The 19,120-nt window shown below is 43.2% G+C and overlaps 1 protein-coding gene across 3 annotated transcripts in view; it reads left to right on the forward strand.

The window, feature by feature from the left end:
* spns2 (SPNS lysolipid transporter 2, sphingosine-1-phosphate) overlaps positions 1–19,120 on the forward strand; it is a 61,100-nt gene that overhangs the window by 17,123 nt on the left and 24,857 nt on the right. For all 3 annotated transcript variants that reach the window (XM_061751214.1, XM_061751215.1, XM_061751213.1), the window contains 2 exons: positions 4,965–5,030; positions 17,957–18,093. In XM_061751214.1, coding sequence (XP_061607198.1) covers positions 4,965–5,030; positions 17,957–18,093 — 203 coding nt within the window. The remainder of the gene's footprint in view (positions 1–4,964; positions 5,031–17,956; positions 18,094–19,120) is intronic.

Genomic DNA, 19,120 nt, shown 5'->3' on the forward strand with positions numbered 1-19,120 from the left:
GCCACTGCTCACTAATTATGATGACATGCAGCATGTACCGCGATTTCTGAGGCACATTTGATGAAAATATTAAAGCACAAAATTGTAAAGCCTTAGTGGGATGCCACTTCCGCTGTAGTTCGTAGTTCAGTTATACCAATTAGCCTGTATTTAAAACGCGGCATTTTCTGTCCATTTATTCCGTCTTCGGTATTCAAGAATAACTCCTTTCAGCGTAATAGCATATTTTTTGTGACATATACAGTAAATGTGTATTTTGCCATAGCTGTAGTGTACTGGAGAAGTGCTTGAAATTGAGGGGGAGGCTCTTGTAAAATGTAAAACAAGAGGGCATATTAAACTTCCAGTCAACAATGAAGACTTTCTACCTCATGTTATTTTTGTGTGGGGGAACCCACCTCAACATGCTCTCAAGCCCGACCGCGCAGGCAGCTCTATGCTGTTTCTCAGACATCTGTAGTACATTTCCTTTCTGTGTGACGGGGGAAAGAATTGAAATGAAAAAAAAAAAGAAATTGGCTTCCTCACCCACTGTGGCCACACGGCGAGGGAGGAGAACAGTCGGTCAGGAGCCCACCGGCCACAGTCGGACATATTTGCGGTCGGCTTCTCTTCACTTCAGTCTGAAGCGCTCTCCGTCGCGGCCCGTTTCCACACGTTTGTTTGTCCCTCGGCGCGTCTATCTCATGCTCGCATCCAAAAACCGATCAAACCCATAACAAACCCAAACATTCACTTTCTCCTCAGTTATTATATTCCCTGCTTTGGTCTCTCACTGACTATTTATACTGACGGCGTGATCGCCCCCTTTGCCGGAATGGAAGTGGGGAAGGATCGAGCCACATCAGCACGGCGGTTTACCGCTGCACGCCAGAACCTGGCCAGAATGAATGACTTCCATCCACTGGCTCCCTTTCACTTATACACGCACACTATATAGACAGAAACAAGGAAAAAAAGAATGCCGTACTCAGCGGTCACCCTGACTGACGTTTTAAGGCCGTCACCTATTTCTCTATGCGGCTCACTGCTCTGAAATTGGACTGCTATTCTCTGCTATTCCTTTTAGCCTACTTTCTCTGAAAGTCACAGAAATAGAACCTGGACAGTCACCAGTCTCTGCTAGGGTTTTAATATAAAAGCTGTTCTCTACTAAGAATTGCTTTGCCTGTTAATGTGACTTTTCAATCAAACCAAAAGAGGACATGTTAAAAGATATTCATGTTAAAGCCTAACCCACTCGGCCCTGTAAATGCAGCATTTGGGGTCCTGTTGACCAATTTGCGTGTGTTTCAAAACGGGGTCACAAAGACAGACTTGATGAGAGGGCGGAAGAAGTGTCAGCCATTGCATTGCACCGACTGTTGTACGACCGATGCGTTTAGAGCAGAGACGTGCGATGCGCGGACCAGCAGCACAATACGATCACAAAGATGTCGGTCAAAGTTAACGGGCCGCCTCGGCCAAATAGTTAATGATGACTAGAATGGTCACATTTGTTTTTTTTTTTGGGCTGCTATTTCTTGTTGTTAAGAGAGGGAGGGCTCCAAGTATTGCATAAGACTTGCTCATGGAAGCTGTCTGGTTCGTGTACATTGCTGTGTTAAATAAAGATGGAAGTTGCTGATATAGCTGTGTTCAGTCAGGTGGATCCGCATTCCTGCAATGGCTCTCGCTGTGCGTCATGCTCGCACGCACTGCAAACCCTCAGGTGGTCTGACAAAAGAAGTCACTTTTGTTTTAATGACATTTGACCACTGGGTTTATATTTGTGGTGAGTTGATACCGTTTGTGAAGGAGTCAAAAAGCAGTCCCAATTTTTTAATGTTTTTTTTTTTTTTTTTTTTTTAACATTCAAACAACCTTTCTAACAGGAAGCAGTTGATGCACAGAAAGCCTAATATTCAACAGAAAGGAGGCAAGTATTGAAAAGAGAGAGTTCAATTCCTCTGTGGTGACTTGACCTTTTTCTTTTTGGAGTACCAAGCATTGCCATGGCAACTGAACTGGCTGTGCTGCCAGCTTGGGAGAGGGTTCGTCTTTGTATTACCTCGTCATCAGACACATTTTAGAATTCATCCTTTTGAGACCGTTGTTGCATTTGTTCCGATAGTCAGAGCTACCTGTCCGAGAAAATGAGAAAATGATCAAATAATTAGTGAGCAAGTTGAACAAAGGGAAAGAAAAAGCAAAAGCACAGTTGTTTGTTTTTAAGGGCTTTACGCGACCTCACGGAGAGTAGAGATGGATAGAGATGATGGGCTGCTGATGAAACACAGAGCTACTTGCTCTCTTTAATCCATTACAGATTAGCACAGTTCATGACATAGCTTGCTGCACTTGAATCTAGTGGGGGGGAAAAAAACACTCAAATTGATGCACGGTTAGCCACTGGATTGCTAAATGTTTCTCTTTTTGAACGGGTTTCAATAGACGTTAATGCTGCACATTAATACTCAAGTGTAAATGATCCCTTTTGGTCCCATCCATCGCTTGTTTTCTTACAATTAACCAGTTCAACCTGTATGTATTGTCTGCTAATGCTAAGTGTGTGTTGTGTGTGGTGCACACACAAGTAGACTGCGTCCAAGAAAGACGCTCCACCATCTGGCGTAGGAATCCCCCCCCTACGCAGGAGGCTGCTCGTATGCCCTAGCGAGTTCGCGAGTGCATGTACTTCTTCTTCTGGCCTAATTACTGAAGAGTACGGAAGGGTACTGATAAACACCCATGTGACTGGTTGTCTTGTTCCAGACACACTGTCCCGTTCTACATTTATGAACGACAACATGATGTCATCATCATGTGCGTGAATGCTGTTGAGTATCGGTTTTTCTTGCTTGAAGTCCTTTTGGGCATCAGTCCGTACTAATAGATCAAAGGTTTATAAAAGGAATGTTAACATATGGAATCTGATCTTATCCCTGATTCTCCCCATCTGGAGATGGTTATTTTTGGGAAATGTAAACTTGCTGCATAACATTTTTTGTATGCGTTCACTGTTGTGCGAACTTCTCACACGGATGCTGTTTCATGGAAATGAATGATTAATTAATCAATCAGAAGCTGTACAAGACCATGAATCTTATTAATTCATTTTAGATTTTTTTTTTCTACGGTTCCAATTTTGAGGGAACAGTTTGGGAAAGGCTATGTTCTGCTCCAGCCAACCAGGACCCTGAAGGCATGCTTGAAAAAGGTTTGGTGCAGAAGAACAATCAAAATACCTTTAGGATAAACTGGATAAACGAGAAAAGAGACAACAACCGTTCGAAGTGTTGTTGTATGAGACTCCACGAGGTGCGCAAATGTGAGCGGGGGTTTAAATCGGGTCACTCTGGCACAGTCAAAGCTACACACAGTGCACCTGCACATGCATAATGCATTCTTGGAAACGGGATGTCTTTTGCCCAGCCGACGAAGCAAAGCCATGCCTATGCAAAGTATAGCATGGACAACAGCATCATCGTGAGGGAACCTTAGGACTCGCTCGGTGGTGATCTTCGTTGTTATCCTAAACTCCCGCCCGGTGGATGACGATTTGCCTGCTGCTGCTAAAAGTAATATATTGCAGAGACTCCAGCGCAGGAGTCTCGAGGTCAGGTTATATGAGGTCATGTTGGAAAGGTCACAGGCTGCCAGCTTTTTAAAAATGTTAGTCATGCCTCTGTTTCATTTTCGTGCAATCATCCGCAGCCATGTTTCATCGGAAGGCAGGAGTACTATCAAGCCCACAACATTGCGAAGATTGAATTGTAATGATTTTTTTATTTTATTTATTTATTTATTTTTTTTTACTTTTGGTTGGAAAGCCAGTGGTTCCTAGAGAAGCAAATCTTTTTAATGATTAATTTTTGACTCTTGTATCCGGAAACAATATTACATTTTCTATTCCGCTTATCCTGTTATCCTGACCCCAGGCCAAAGGCAAACTAAACCCTGGATTGGTGGCCGATTAGTCATTGGGCCCATATCGAGACGACCGTTGAATGGCAATTGAGTCCACACTGCCTACACAGAAGTCAGGCGAATGAACCACTAGCCTGGAACATCAGAGACTATATGGGAAATATAATCGTTAAAATATAAATAGAATATGGTAGCCATGAAGGGCTATCCGATCTATCTACCGATTTTTTTCAATTTTTTTTCTTGAACAGGTTACTACAACATAAGACAAATACGATGACATTCAAACAAAAAAAAAAAAAAAAACCTGTCAAAAAAATGCGGATTCTTACCGATTTTTGTCGCTGTTGTAAAGTTAAACAAATACTCAAGGACAAAGTATTGTAAACAAAAAATGTCAAATATTCTGCCAGTAATTCATATCTTTATTGATGTAAGAATTAATTAATTAATTAATTAATTAAAGTTGTTTTATTCCTTTTTAAAAATTAATTAGCTAATTAATTGGTTATCAGAATTTTATCCTGCCAAATATCGGTATCGCCATCGGCCTAAACAATCCGTATCGGTCGGGCCCTAGATACAAGTGTGATTAGGGAACCGCACGTATTGTCAGGAGATGTTCTATGCATACTATGGGAATTTCTTCATTTCTGCAAAAGTGTGCTTAGGTTACAGAAACAGGCTTAAGATGCCTTCAAAGACCTCGCGGGTTCTCACGCTTACATGGCTCTTACGATGCTGCTGTTGATCTTTGGGCTTTATAGGAGCCGTCGGCTATATTTAAATCTCACGCAGATGTCTGCAGTGCCGTCTCATTGTGTGAAGTGACATTAAAATGCAAATTGCCCAATTATAACAGGCCACTGCTAATGTGTCAATTAAGGAAGCACTTCATTACTGAAGTGGTTTTTCTGCTCATTGATCCATTCAGTGATTAGTGCTGGCTATCCATCATACTGTATTATTAATCCAAATGTATTTGTTGAGTGGCTTTTCCAAATGAATGATGAGTGTCTTGTAAGCGCATTGAAATTTTCCTTTCCTGTTTGCAGGCGTCGCGCTTGACATCCAGAAGCATTACGAGGTGTCGGACAGCGTCGTTGCCTTGTTGCAAACAGGTATGTGTCCTATAATCCTTTAACAGCAGGAGCCTAAATGCATTGCCCGCACTGTGCCCACTACAAAAGGCTAAAAAAAACAATGAAAAACATACTGTGTTTGGCTTTTGCAGTGGCAACAGCAACCTCCACTGCACGGGTGTCAAACTCATTTTTGTAGTTGCGGTTTCCCTCAGAGGGCCGTTATGACTGTGAAACCATAAAAATCTTTATAATCGCCTCATCATATTTACACACGAAATTTATGACCTAGTTTTGGAATCAGAAATCAAGGGTAATGGGGTTTTCAACGATTATTAATATTTGGTAACACAAACATGCTTACAATATCTCAACATTATCATTTATGCTATATGACGATTTGAAATTTTGGTACAAGAATCATGGAAGTTGACGCAGATGATTTTGCCTTTGCGGGCCACATAAAAGCATGCGGCGGGCCGGATCTGGCCCCCGGGCCTTGAGTTTGACACCTGTGCTCTACTGCCTCAAGCGCTAATTAGAAAAAGAGTCCGGTTCAGAATATGCTGTCGAAAACTAAACATGTTTTATGATGTGTCAATGCTATGTTTGAGGCCTGAATGTGGTTTGTGTTGCTGAAGCATGTGCAGCGGAGCATCGATATTGTGTGCATTTTATCAAGGTAAATAGTTAAGATTTTGTTGCTTTAATGGGGTGTTTTGGGAGTAGCATTGCCTCACTTTAGCAGCAGCAGCAGCAGGGCAAGAAAGGAAAACAGGCAGGCTGCTTCCTGAATACTAACCAGCGTGTGCACCCTTAATGTGTGTGCACCTTTGGTTTAGGGCAGGGTTTCCTCCAATCCTGACCCTAATGAATCCACCTTTTTTGGGGAGATATCTTGCAAAGCCCTCTTTTTGGAGGACAGGAGCCAGTCTTGTCTCAGTGTGGCCTCAGAGTCATTTCCAAACCATCAGTTTGGTACACAAAGCTTCATTGAGGCCAAGCGGGCCAGCTTGCGTTTGTAAAAGAATACGGTCCAGTGTTTCCTCTCTTGCTTGATGTTCCAAGGCTAACTTAGAGGTGACCTGAATGGTGTCTTAAAGACAAAAATACCCTCCGGGAAAAAAAACCAAAAAAACACTTCCAGCCATGTCTGTTATTTTTTCCAGTAAAAAAAAAACAAAACAAAAAACAACCATTTCATCACCTCGAAATCCAATTTTCACCCAATTCCATTTTAGCGTCCCGATTTTCCTCCTTTTTTTTTTAATCCCCTTTCTACTCGAAAACTGACATTTTTTGACAGCATATTGTCCAAATTGAGTAATGTAAGTGTGAAAACCTCAACAACATCAACACTCTTGCTTCACCAGCACGTCGTACCAGATTTGTATGAAATCGTGACAAGAAACGGAAAACACGGGCAGGTTTTGACTCTTAATTCAGTTTGGATTGGACCGTAATTGAGGTTATTGGCACATCCACACTGGTGCCCACTCACACACACACACACACACATTCTCCATGAGTGAAGGGATGCCTGATTCGCCCTCCACGGTGGCTGAATTTTCACGTCTGTGCAAGGCACCCAGTCAGCAGGTCACTCTCACACTTTTAATAACCTGCTGAACTCCAGAATGCCTTCCTGGACTTTTTATTTTTATTTTTACATTTTGTGGCAGAAAGAAAGAAAACATCATCAGCTTTCATTTGCGAAATGGGACCCTCCAGCATGAAACCGATCGGAAGTCGCATGGCCGTCTTTTGAGCTACAGCCCATAAAACATTGACTACGTGAAAAAGAAAAAGAAATAAAGAGCACTTTGATCCAGTTTTAGTTGATGTGAATTTATTACCTTAATGCCTAAAAAAATGAATTGAAAAATGAAACATTTTTATTGAGTGGGTACAGCAAAATCTCCATGAAAAAAGTCCCAACAACAATGAGAAATGAACGACTGCTGCCGCGTGCAAAAGCAACTAAAACCACATCATGTCTTCGGGGTTCTCTGCATCCACCGATTGAATTAAAATATACGTCATTACTCTTATGAACCGACAAGAGGCCGGAATACAGTCCCTCCTGGTGTAAACCAAACATTCTTGTTGCTAGGGCAATGTCGAAACGCTGCTCCCGATTCCAGTTGTGCAGTTTGTATTTGGAATCTCGGCCCGGCGAGTGTTTTTCCAAAACATGTGCTTCTTAGGTTCATTAAAGATTCTTCATTGTCCATGAGCGTGAATGGTTGGTTGTTGTGTACCCTGCCTTTCGTTCCAGCTTACTTGCGCCCCGAATGCGGATAAGCAGTATATTAAATGGATGGTTGTCAGCCCTTCACAGGGTTTCGATGACATTTTTCTGGTTAGAATTGTTTGGTATTTCTTCAGGGCTCTGACATGACATCATTATGCACCTTTAATTAATGTGGCGCTCTACTGTAAATCGTTTCTTGTGTTTAATATGATGCTGCTCTGTTGTATAAATCCAAATGTGTCTTCAGCACTCGTGAGGGGAAAATGCTGTAGTTGTTGGCTTTGACGCAGAGACTTGAAATTGAGACTCGCTGCACGATGGAGAGACCACAGCTTCCTTCCGAAACATTGCCAAAGTGCCCTTGAGCAAGAGACTGAATCCCCAGCTGTAATGAGTGCGACGAAGCCGTGCGTTCCCCCTACGCTGTTAGATCTCTCCTCTCGAGCGAACAAGAGAATTCTCCCCTTGGGGATCTCTAACAAGTATACAGATTTGAAAAGGCCGCCGATAGCTGTCTGCAACAATGCGCTGAGATGATCCCCTTGGGTAGTCGAGTCTTTGCAGCTCCATTATTTGTTAGGCGCTTCAGAAAGAGCTTAGACAACACTTATTGACAAGAGGCGTAAACATGTGAGTCGTCATTACCTGAGGGGGGTAACGAGAGGACGAGGTGTGCGTAGCTGTCAGTTAAAAACTTGATGTTTAAGCCTGCCGCTCTCAGGCCCATCCATCACAACGGCGAGATGCTCTTCCCTTCGCCCGACGGACTTGTCAGACAACAGCACGACCTCTTAGCTGTCCCTCTTAGCTGTCCCGCTGGAAATGGCAGGTCTGCTCTAATGACCTCCGGCTGTCTGAGGTGAGTGACGCGCTCGCACAGCTGTGAACCGGACCGGTCCCGAGGGTGCGGCGGGGAGGAAAGGTTAATGGAAGCGGTGGTTCACCTGGATGATATTACTTGGGTTGAAGGCAATTTCCAGCCCCACCGGACAAAGACATTCTAGTTTGCTACACGACCCCCGAGGTATTGCTTCGGTATTGCCCGGGCAAATCGGAAAGAAAGTCTTAATAGGATTAATCGCCTGACATAATGTAAGCTGGCGATGTAATTATCCCCGGCTGGTGTGGCATGGAAGCGATATCTGGGTCGGGTGGCCGTGGTGGATGAGAAGGGGCCTGATGAGGAGCCGCTGCTCGCATACCGTCTGGGCCCCGTTCTGCGTGCGGCTGCCCACCTTGCCTGTAATGTGAAACCCAGAAATGTGCGCTCTTTTACACACACAGCGACTGACATGACAGCGCTCGGCTCGTAACGTGGTGTCAATCTGTCATTGGGCTGCTATGTGAGCTTAAGGAATGAAGCCACAGGTGCTGCGGCGGGAAACTTATCAAGACTTTTGGGGGCCATTTAGACAGTTTCTTTTTTTTGAATGAAAATGGACTGATTGTGTATTTCAAATTTAACAGCTGCAACAATGGTGTGCAAGTGCACTGCAAAAAGTCAATCTTACCAAGTATATTTGTCTTGCTCCTAGTCAAAAGTAATCTGATAGCACTTAATCACCTAAAAAGTAACTTGTTTTTAAACCATTTTCACTTGTTTCAAGCAATTTTTGACTTGGAATAAGTAGAAAAAAACAATTGTCAGTGGAATAATTTGTTGTTTTCCTGACTCCACTGACGTATGTTGAATTGTCTAAAAACAAGTGACTTGATGAGTCTTACTCGAAACGCATTAAGAAATAAGACGATCATTCTTGGTAAGATTGAGTTTTTGCAGCGTGTTTCTTTTCAAAAAGAACTATTGGCGTGGAATGCGAAGAAAGGGAATCTTCCGCAAGGGCAGCAAAGCGGAGCAGTGGTTGGCACGCCCGCCTCACAATCCAATCGAAATATTGTTCTCGCCGTGCTTGCGTGGGTGTTCTCCAGGAACTTTTCTCCCACATTCTGAAAAACATGCACGCAAGGTTCATTGAAGACTAAATTGTGAATGTCCAGGGTGTACCCCGCCACTCGCGCGACGTCAGCCGGGATCAGACTTAACGCTTGCCCCTAATGAGGACAAGTGGTATAGAAAATAATTGTATGGATGGAGTCTCCCAAAAAAAAAAAGCTTTTACTTTACTAAGTCTTTGCATACACAACCTCAGGTGTTACTCGCTCTGTATGTGGTGTTGACTAGAAGCATCTCCGGTGTCTTTCTTCTCTACAGTGGGAAGACAATCTGTCGATGCTTGATCAGCTGTTTTGACCACTCACAGCTGCTTCTATTTTGTATCTTGCCCTTGGTACTGCTCTCCCTCGCTCTCTATCAGCAGTTTGGCAGCTGTTCTTGCCTTGTCGTCACTCCACTGGCACCTTACAAAAGTTTGAGAGACGCAGGGATGGAGGCAAATGGAGCGTGGAAGAATAATGCACCTGCGGCCGGTTCATACACAGCGGCAAGATTTTTTTTATTTATTCCCCAAAGCCCAATAATTGCGTTGCGACGGCTTTCGTTGTGTGGCCCTCCGTTGCGGAGACGGACGGGAATAGAGCGATGACACGACGATTCACCGACATCACCCCGCGCGCATGTGTGTCTCTATATTCGGAATATTTTTATAGGCCGAGTCTCGCAGGAGGGCAGCTGCTGGCCGTGATCGCAACATTGTTTCCTTTCGCTCTGGTGTGTCGACAAACCAAAAACACTGCTGATGATTGAGCATCTAATTGGGATTGCAAAGTCAATTTATAAGCATGCTATCAGCTTATTCATCTTTCATTGAAAGACACAACAAGAAAAGGCACATTCATGGTTTGGGGTATTTTAATTGTTATTTCATTGTAATCTTGATGATAAAATTTGAGTGTGTACTGTACAGCAGAAGGAGTTAGTTTTTATTTCATTTTGACATTTTCAAATTGAGTTAGTTTTAACACATTTATAGAGCAGGTTTGTTAGTTTTTATTAGATTGCTTTTCTTTATTATTATAAATGCTTCATTTTAATTTTGTTATTAGCTTCAGTAATAGTTTTACTTTTTTATTCAGAGTATTTGTCAAGTGTGAGATTAAAAAAAAAAAAAAGATCACGAAGTATTCTGTAATAAAAACTCCATCCATCCATCCATCCATTTTCTGAGCCGCTTCTCCTCACTAGGGTCGCGGGCGTGCTGGAGCCTATCCCAGCTGTCATCGGGCAGGAGGCGGGGTACATCCTGAACTGGTTGCCAGCCAATCGCAGGGCACATAGGAACAAACAACCATTCGCACTCACAGTCATGCCTACGGGCAATTTAGCATCTCCAATTCATGCATGTTTTTGGGATGTGGGAGGAAACCGGAGTGCCCGGAGGAAACCCACGCAGGCACGGGGAGAACATGCAAACTCCACACAGGCGGGTCCGGGGATTGAACCCAGGTCCTCAGAACTGTGAGGCTGACGCTCTAACCAGTCGGCCACCGTGCCGCCTAATAAAAACTCTACAACAAAAAAATATAATTGAAAACAAAATGTATTAACTTACCAACAGATGAACAAGAATCCACAAATCAAATCCAGGAACTGTATAAGAGTCCACAGAATTTGAACTGCATTAAGTGCAATGCGTCATTACTGCCTCCAATGTTAAATGAGATGCATCACAACATACAGTAAAACCATTCATGAGACACATGCTGCAGTATGGCCGTTTTAAAAATGTGTTTATGACAGAAAAAAAAACAGATCACTGGATAGAAAGTAAGCTTGGTTTTACCTGCTGTACCTTTTTTTTGGTGAATCCATGGTTATTGTGACCAATAATTATAGTTTTTTTGGTCTGGGTGGGGGCTCTTTCAATTAATCTTTCATCATCCCATGGTTTATTTCATCCATCCATTTTCTATAGCGTATTGACGTCGTTAAGGCTTGCGCTTGAGTTGGAGCGTCTTGACCGAAAGACGAGTCACCGGCCAATTGCAGGCCACATATAGACGATCAACCATTCCCACTCACACGCACACATATAGGCAATTTAGTCTTTAATTAATTAATGTTTTGGCAATGCGGGAGTACCCAGAGAAAATTTACACAAGGACGGGGGGGGGAACGTGCAAACATCACATTGGAAGTCCACAGCCGAGATTCGAACGCTGAACCTCAGAACTGTGAGGCTTTCTTAAGGCAATTTTCAGTTGTTTCTAGCAAAATTTCAATTGAAATAAGTTGAGAAATTTGTTACTGTGTTAAGAAAAAAATGTTTTTGATCCTTATTTCAAGTAAAAATACGCTTGAAACAAATGAAAGCTGTCTAAAACCAAGTTTACTTTTTCAAAGTCTTATTTGGAGTGCAATCAAATGAGTTGTGACTGGAAATAAAACAAATATTCCTGGTAAGGTTTTGACTTTTTGCACTGTGCCCCATGCAACTTTTTTTTCTTCTTTTGAAAAGAGAACAGATTGCTTCCCTCCTGCTACTGGGACCTCAATTAGAAACACACACACACTCACAAACACTCCTGTCACTCATAGACTTGACTTTTATAGTGCACATGCAACCAGTGAAGGTCAAAGGTAGGATTGCTGCTCATCAATTTTGTGTGGAAAATGTGAGTGCGTCGGCACTATTTTTCCCATCCTATTAGCGTAACAACAAGGATTGCACCAATTCAGACAAGCGGGGTCGGCTGTTGTTGTCATTACGCTGGCTGCTCCGGTGTAGAATACTCCAGGGGGTAAAGGTGGTGGTGGGCGTTTGGGGGGTGGGTGGGGGTCGACAAACTCCTTTGCTCTGCGCTTAAGTGCTCTTTGTAATCTCTGTGCCACGCAACCCTGCGAAAAATAATGTTTTTTATTATCCCAGCAGGTTTGAATAGGATTCTGGACCTGAAGTGAATCTCACATCCTGCTTCTTTTTATTTGTAGCATGAGTGTGTGCCGCTAATAAGCCAAAGATGATGTTGCGGCACACTCTTGCCAGACGGTTTTCCTTTTGTAGCAAGGTGTAATTCTCCCCGGCTCCAGATCAACAAGCAGGTAGTCGGGATGGACTGCAGCTGTGACATGCACCGGCTATGGGCTCACAGAAGCGGGAAGTTTGGATACAATAAAAAAGGGTTTAAGTGGGAGTTTGGGGGCATTTGACTGCAGCTTCTGTAGGAATTAACTGTTCAGATCCAGGCGAGAGGGAGCTGCAAAGGTATTTCCCAGGGTGTATGTGGACTTCCAACAGATTGGTAATCCAACACCGGTCAAGACTGAGCAGAGGGGGGATTGAGGGGTAAATTTGTGGTAGTCAGAAATGTGAGGAATGCAGGAATACATGGGGCGCCACACGAAGGGGAATCCCCGAGGCAGAAGCCTGATACGTGCGAATGTCCAAATGGAAGTGTCACAGGCTTCACGGGCAATCCCATTAATCATTCGAGGAAGAAACTGACTCTCAGCTGTACGCTTGACACAACACACTGCGGCCTCTGTGCACAAAACACCTTCGGCTAAGCCGATATATCACGGTGCTCGCGTGTCAAGTCGACGGACAGACGAAAATCGAACACGACGCAAAAAAACATTTGGATTCGCTTTCTGCTAATTTGACTCTGACAGGGCAGAGAGAAGCACCACAGTTGCTTTTATGAGGCCCCAGACCCAAAATAAACAGCGTTGCATTTCCACACCCTTCAGTCAAGCTAAACTACCTTTCATAACCACAGTAGCACGGAACCTACTTTGCCATTTTGATTGCAAGTTGCCCCCATGTGCCTTATTTATGCTGACATCTGGAACTATCCACAAACAAACAAACTATTCACACGCACATACACACCATGAACAATTAGTTTTTTTGCAATGTGGGAGGAAGCCTTAACCCCTGGACAGAACACAGGGAGAACACGCATACTACACAGGAGGGCCCGAGCCGAGATTCGAACGCAGAACCGCCACAACGCTCTGCTGCAGCTTCAAAAATATCTGACTCCTAAAGTAGGAATGATCTTGGCTCTCAGATCACACGTCAAAGATAAAACAACCGTAATCAATGTAATGAGGTGTATAAAGAACACCTTTAATTAGGTGCATGACATCATTTATCGAATGTGTATAACTATAATGTGTATAAATTGTTGGAATTGTTTTGCTTGTGCTTACTGTTCAGGTTGAGTTTCTTAAATTGAACAATAAAAGTGTCCGCAGTATGCAGGCTTCCTTTGTCTGCACAGTATTGATGGGGTGATAATAAGAGTGCTTTTCATGCCCGGTGTAAAAGTTAACAGCTTTATATAGTGTTGCCATGGTTACAAACAGATGTCACCCAGAATAGCACAAGTGCTATCTTGCTTGTTTCATTGACCATGCACAAGTGAGCATGAATGGCATTTTTTTTTTTTTGACACTTGACAAAATCAATAGAAGCGTGAGGATCTCATTATACAGACATATATAGCAAGCTACTAACTTTGTAATAATGACTGAAAGAGTGGAAGGCTGCTGTATTCAGGGAAGACTTTGGGATGGGAGAAGTAAGCACACTGACACAGAAACAGGCTGTGAACAGGACAATGCGACTACAAACTGATTGACAGCGTCGAGGCTGCAGACATGCACAGACCTGCGTATTATTGCATGTGTCTCTCTCGACTCCTCGCATTGTGTCTTGTCTCTGGTGCAAACGGTCAAATTCCTTCAGCTGTCGGTTTGACTGTCGGGTTCCACGGTGCTTTCAATTGCCGTGGGAGATGCGTCTCCCTTTTCTTTTGAAATCCACACGTCACAGCTAAGATTATTTGAATGACCCTTTTTCACAGCGGTCATTTAGACAATAAAACGGCGTCGGCGATGACATCGATTACGATTCAATGAAGGTTGACGGGAATCATGTTCACACAGGACAAGTAATTGGCACTTAGAATCTCTTTGTTGGTGGTGGTTTGTGTCTTAGTTACTTAGCATGATTTAAAAACCGCTCCACTGATTTCCACAAAACTCTCAATGCGGGTGTTCGCCCGTGGCCAGAAGTTGGTACAATTCCGTACAAGGGTGTTGCCCCCATGGGTCACAAACGGCACAGTTGGCAGCGCCTCACATTGGTTTCAGGTATTTTCCATTGGTGCTATTAATATATTAGCGTTGACTGTGAATAGTATTTTTTTCATATTTAATAAACCCCCTCGAGACTTGGCAGGGAGTTAAATATGTTTTAATCAACGCACTTTTCTCACGTATCAATGTAAAAAAAGAAGACGACGAAATGTTTGTGCTCATACGCAGATCACAATCTTTCGACCCTGGCGGAGGTTCGGGCCTTTGTAATTACACGCTGTAATTGTTAGAATTCTTCTTTGGTTCAGCCCAGCTGTGATGGTATTCTCTCCAATGTGCGTCTGAAATAGTTTTCACCAGCTGTAATAGAAACACCAAGTAAAAGCCGCTAACAGAGACACAGCTCAAAACAAATCTTGACGACTTCAAAAGTCTGTTTGGGCCTGGGAAAGGAGAACGATGCTGTCCCTTTGTGGCTGCTGTGTTTCAGCACCTATTGCCACTTTCTTCCAACGCAATTACTGCCTTTTAGGGGCTCCTCTTGTTCAAAGCAGACGAGTTACGAAACTGTGTCTCCCCCAACCAAATGTTTAGCGTCACAGGTGCTGTCTTCAGGTGAGTGTCATGATTCACAGGAAAATGTGTTTGCGCACATTGGCTCGGTGAATAAACAGCACATGCTTTGAGCTGAATTGTGTGTGTGTGTATTTCCTCCTGTTGCTTTCTCGTCACTGTGGCTTGTATTCATAGGGGTGAGTCATCTCATGAGGTTTTGTTGAACCGCTGGCCAATCAAAGCAAGAGCTGGATGTCCCATGTTTTTCTGTGTTTTTACCTGAGTTGATTTGAAAGTATGAGGTCCAATTTAAAAGTAAAGTGAATCCAAAAAAGTGTTTTAAAATTATTTAAATGACTGTAACCAAGCATTTGGGGTGCCCCCTGTTGGCCTGGAAGAGTCGCAATACCTCACATGCTCCGCAGAAACCAGAAAATTGTTATAATGATTAGAAAAGGCTTTTGGCTTATTAAAAAAAATATCGTGACAGACCTAAATGGACCATGAGTTTTTTTTTTTTTTTTAAGAGTTACTTAGATGGACTTCATGTTGATTGGACTTGCGCAGTGAGGGTCTTGCTCTGTCAAATGTTTCAGCTTTCAAGTGTCACATCTACTCACTTTCTTAGTCGGCCTACACTAATAAACTTGGAGGAGAAAAGGAGAATAGTTTTTTTTCCTCTTAAGATTAACACATTCACTGCCATTGACGGCTTCAGAAGTCAAATATCCATCTTAACTGGGAGGGCTGGTAGTTAGGTTAAGTAATGCAGAGTTCCCATTATATTCATGACATCGTGTTCTCTAACGTAGCCATTTTGTCAGTCATGTAATTTTCTACATTGGTTGTAATTGATGCATTTTACCGGCTCGTGTCCATGACAAGCATGCACGTTATTTGGAACGTGAGTTGTATTATCAGAACAGGTTTGGTGCTCCTCGTTGTTTGCCCCGCTTGATTCACCACAGCATGTCAGTCACTGAGAACAGGGAACTTTTTTTTAACTTTGCTACACAAAGGGAATGAGGCTTCAAACTTCCATTTTATCCAACACGAGACTCACAAAATAGTTTTCCTCCCTTCAGGGCTGCAGCATAAACATCCACAAAACTGTTTGGGTTGTCCGACCACATTGGCAGTACACTTTTACCATTTTTACAACAAATTTGCTGATCTTTTGGGACTTATCTCTGAAAGCTTTGTTAAGATCACGCAAACATGTGCATGTGTCCCGTTATATTGCGTAAACAGGAACGTGAAGGTGGACAAACGTGGAATGTGGCGTGTGCAGTCAGGCAGCATTTTATGCATGTTGCATGCTTAAGGGTTTATTGTACATTATACAGCACATTTTTTTACGAGAGAACCTGGCCTGGTCTTGAAATGTACTTAAGTCTATTATGAAAACATCTAAACATCTTGGCAAACGTCTAAACATTTCAATCAATTCATCACATATGCACTGGTTAAGTGTTCTCTCTCTGACCGTAATGGACCGTATGCATTTTTTATGAAAATGCCATGAATCAATTTTGATTATTACGTCAACTTTTTCAAAACATTAATATTCTGGTGTTAAAAGAATTTATTGGCTCGGTCTGAAAATGTTCAACAATAAGATAATATTCTGTACACGATAACTGGCGTCGCAAGATCAAGCTTTTTTAAATTTCTCTTTCATCTTGTTTTGGAAAAGAGCTCTTCGCATCGGCCATGGTTCATCGCGGGGATGATTATTTAAAAACATACTTTCTAGAGCTAATCTGGGCATACGGTAGCTAGCCTATGAATAACCCAGCGCGAAAATGAGCACGTTGGATTCAGGTACACTTAGACTGAAAACCAATCAAAATCAGGTTTGTAGCAGGGCAGTGTTGTTCGTGCTTCCTCTTACAAACACACCTACACACTCGAGGTTTTGTGCTGTGCTTTGAAATCGGCGCACACAACAACAAACAAGGTTAACAGTGCATAATTGTGAACACGATATCAAGGGGCCCGAGTTTGTTCCGACGTGTGGACATTGCAACGAGGCGATAATGAGCCGTTGAGAATGGCTCCTCTAATCATCTCATCAACAAATCGCAAAGTCACGGAAAATGAAGACGCATAGGGAGATGGTGATGTGAGACCTTGCTAATGATTTCAAATCAGCCCATTAATGATAAGAAGTGTGTTTTTCACAAGCGGCTAAGCGGTGACTAATGGTCTCTGGCCCCTGTCTCTTAAAACCCCACATGGAACAGCTGGTGTGCGCGTGTCAATTGGTAAAGCTGGTTGGAATCATTTCGCGTTACACAATCGCCCTGCACCACTTATCCACATGCAGCACATTCTCATGATGGAGACTGACGACCGGGAGGAGAAGCAGGAAATTAGAGGCGAGAACAGGGCGGCGGAATATTGGGGATGCCTGACAGTCACACTTTTAATATCCAAAGGTCTTTTATTTACGAGTGCCCCGACTTATGACTTATGAGTATCCGACTGAGGCGAGGCCCTCATTCGCATGCCCCGGGCCACCGCCCCATCGCACCCCCCTTTACGCGGCACTGCATGGAGAAGATGCGCAAACTGCGCTGGCTTCAGAGAGTAACTACAGCTTAAGGTTATAAAAGGACGTCTTATTTATTTTGATGCCATATCACACGTGGACATAATCGGATTCCTGTCCCTCATCCTGTGGAATCTCGGTGAGGCTGGGATGCGTGTATCTTATATAACGTGCTCCCCCGTCCTCTCTTGTCTGGCCCCATCCGCCAGTCCTCCTCTACATCTTTATGCTGACAATGTGTCAAAACAGCAGCCCGCCTCCAAGAGAAACATCTCTGCCCTATCTACCCTAAGAACACTCGAAAGTCAGCGGGAGAAGATTAAAAATGCAAAATCTGCAAGATCTATTTACGTGGGTCCTGTCCTGCCCATAAATAAATATTGACTAAAATCCCGGAGAATCAGGCCTCACTCACTGCAGTGGGCCAATTAGTAAACACATTTTAAAGCACTTATGTTACTTTCACTGGGATGCACACAATGTGCAGTTTTAAGAAGTTGGAGGAATTATTCATGGCGAGTGGGAACTAAGTCACAATTGTTCTGTTAGGGCATAAACACTCATCTGTGTGTCATTGTCGTTTCTATCTCCTTTTACAGTGTTCATCTGCAGCTTCATGGTGGCAGCTCCCATCTTCGGTTACCTGGGCGACCGCTTCAACAGGAAGGCCATCCTGAGCTGCGGCATTTTCTTTTGGTCCACCGTCACGCTGTTGAGCTCCTTCATCAGCAAAGAGGTCCGTTAGAGCGAGACGGCGGAACAATGGCAGCACGTGTTCGTCTGTAACTCAGACAAGCTCATTATTGCGGATGTGCTTATGTTGAAACGACGGAAATGAAATGATGCGCCCGTTAAGCGAGACTCCCGCTTTAGCGTTTCTTTTTTTTTGTTTTGTTTTGTTTTGGCTTTGCCCTCCATCCAATTAACAATGAAAGCTGACGCTTAGTCTCGGTTACAACCCTTTAGAAGATAAGACTGCAGTTTTGCCACCCCTTGACAGTTTTGTTTCGATATCCCAAAGAGCCTCTGGGTGCATTCGACAATAACGTTTCTCTCAGGGGCAATTACATGGTGAGATTAACTGCCACAGAAAAAGGCTTTGTGCGCACACAGAAACTACTGCATAGTCTTTAATAAGAGAGCTTGAGAAAGTGCAGACCTCCACCGCGGCTTAAACATTTGTCATATGTGAAACCAATAAGGGATCAATGACCCATTTAGAATTGGAGCCACGGAACCATTTTGAGTCGTCAATGCAAATTGACAGCACATGCCTCGCTATGAAAATCAATTGATGTAGAACCGAGTGAGATCTTTTATTAGGCAAGCAGAAAAAAAGGAAATGAAAAGGATATTTTTTGTTCTGTTTGGAAATGTATATTTGTTTTGGGTAATAAAATCTGCTATATCTTAAGGTATGAAATTAGATTTTCCGAAGTTGAGGCCTTAATTTAAAAAAAAAAAAAGAGAATGATTTTTGTTTTAATATGGAACCGACTCAACTCAAAAGTCTCACTAAATCGTTTAATCAATGTGTGGACTCTTCATCAAACTGTAGACAGAAGGTCACCCAAGAAATCGACCTCAGCGTCCAAGATACCGAAAAGGCTAACATGCTGCCATTCTAACAACGGGGCCTGACTGGCAGCCACACGCGGCTTGAAAAGCTTGCAGCGTCACTGGGTTGTCCGCTTCCTCGTCTCCTGCGAGTGGGCCGCTTCCCTGCGGAGTCTCTTGGGCCGGAGCTGCAGAAGGAATGACAG

The sequence above is a fragment of the Phyllopteryx taeniolatus genome, chromosome 17, assembly GCF_024500385.1.
Source record: "Phyllopteryx taeniolatus isolate TA_2022b chromosome 17, UOR_Ptae_1.2, whole genome shotgun sequence".
In the NCBI taxonomy this organism is placed as follows: domain Eukaryota; kingdom Metazoa; phylum Chordata; class Actinopteri; order Syngnathiformes; family Syngnathidae; genus Phyllopteryx; species Phyllopteryx taeniolatus.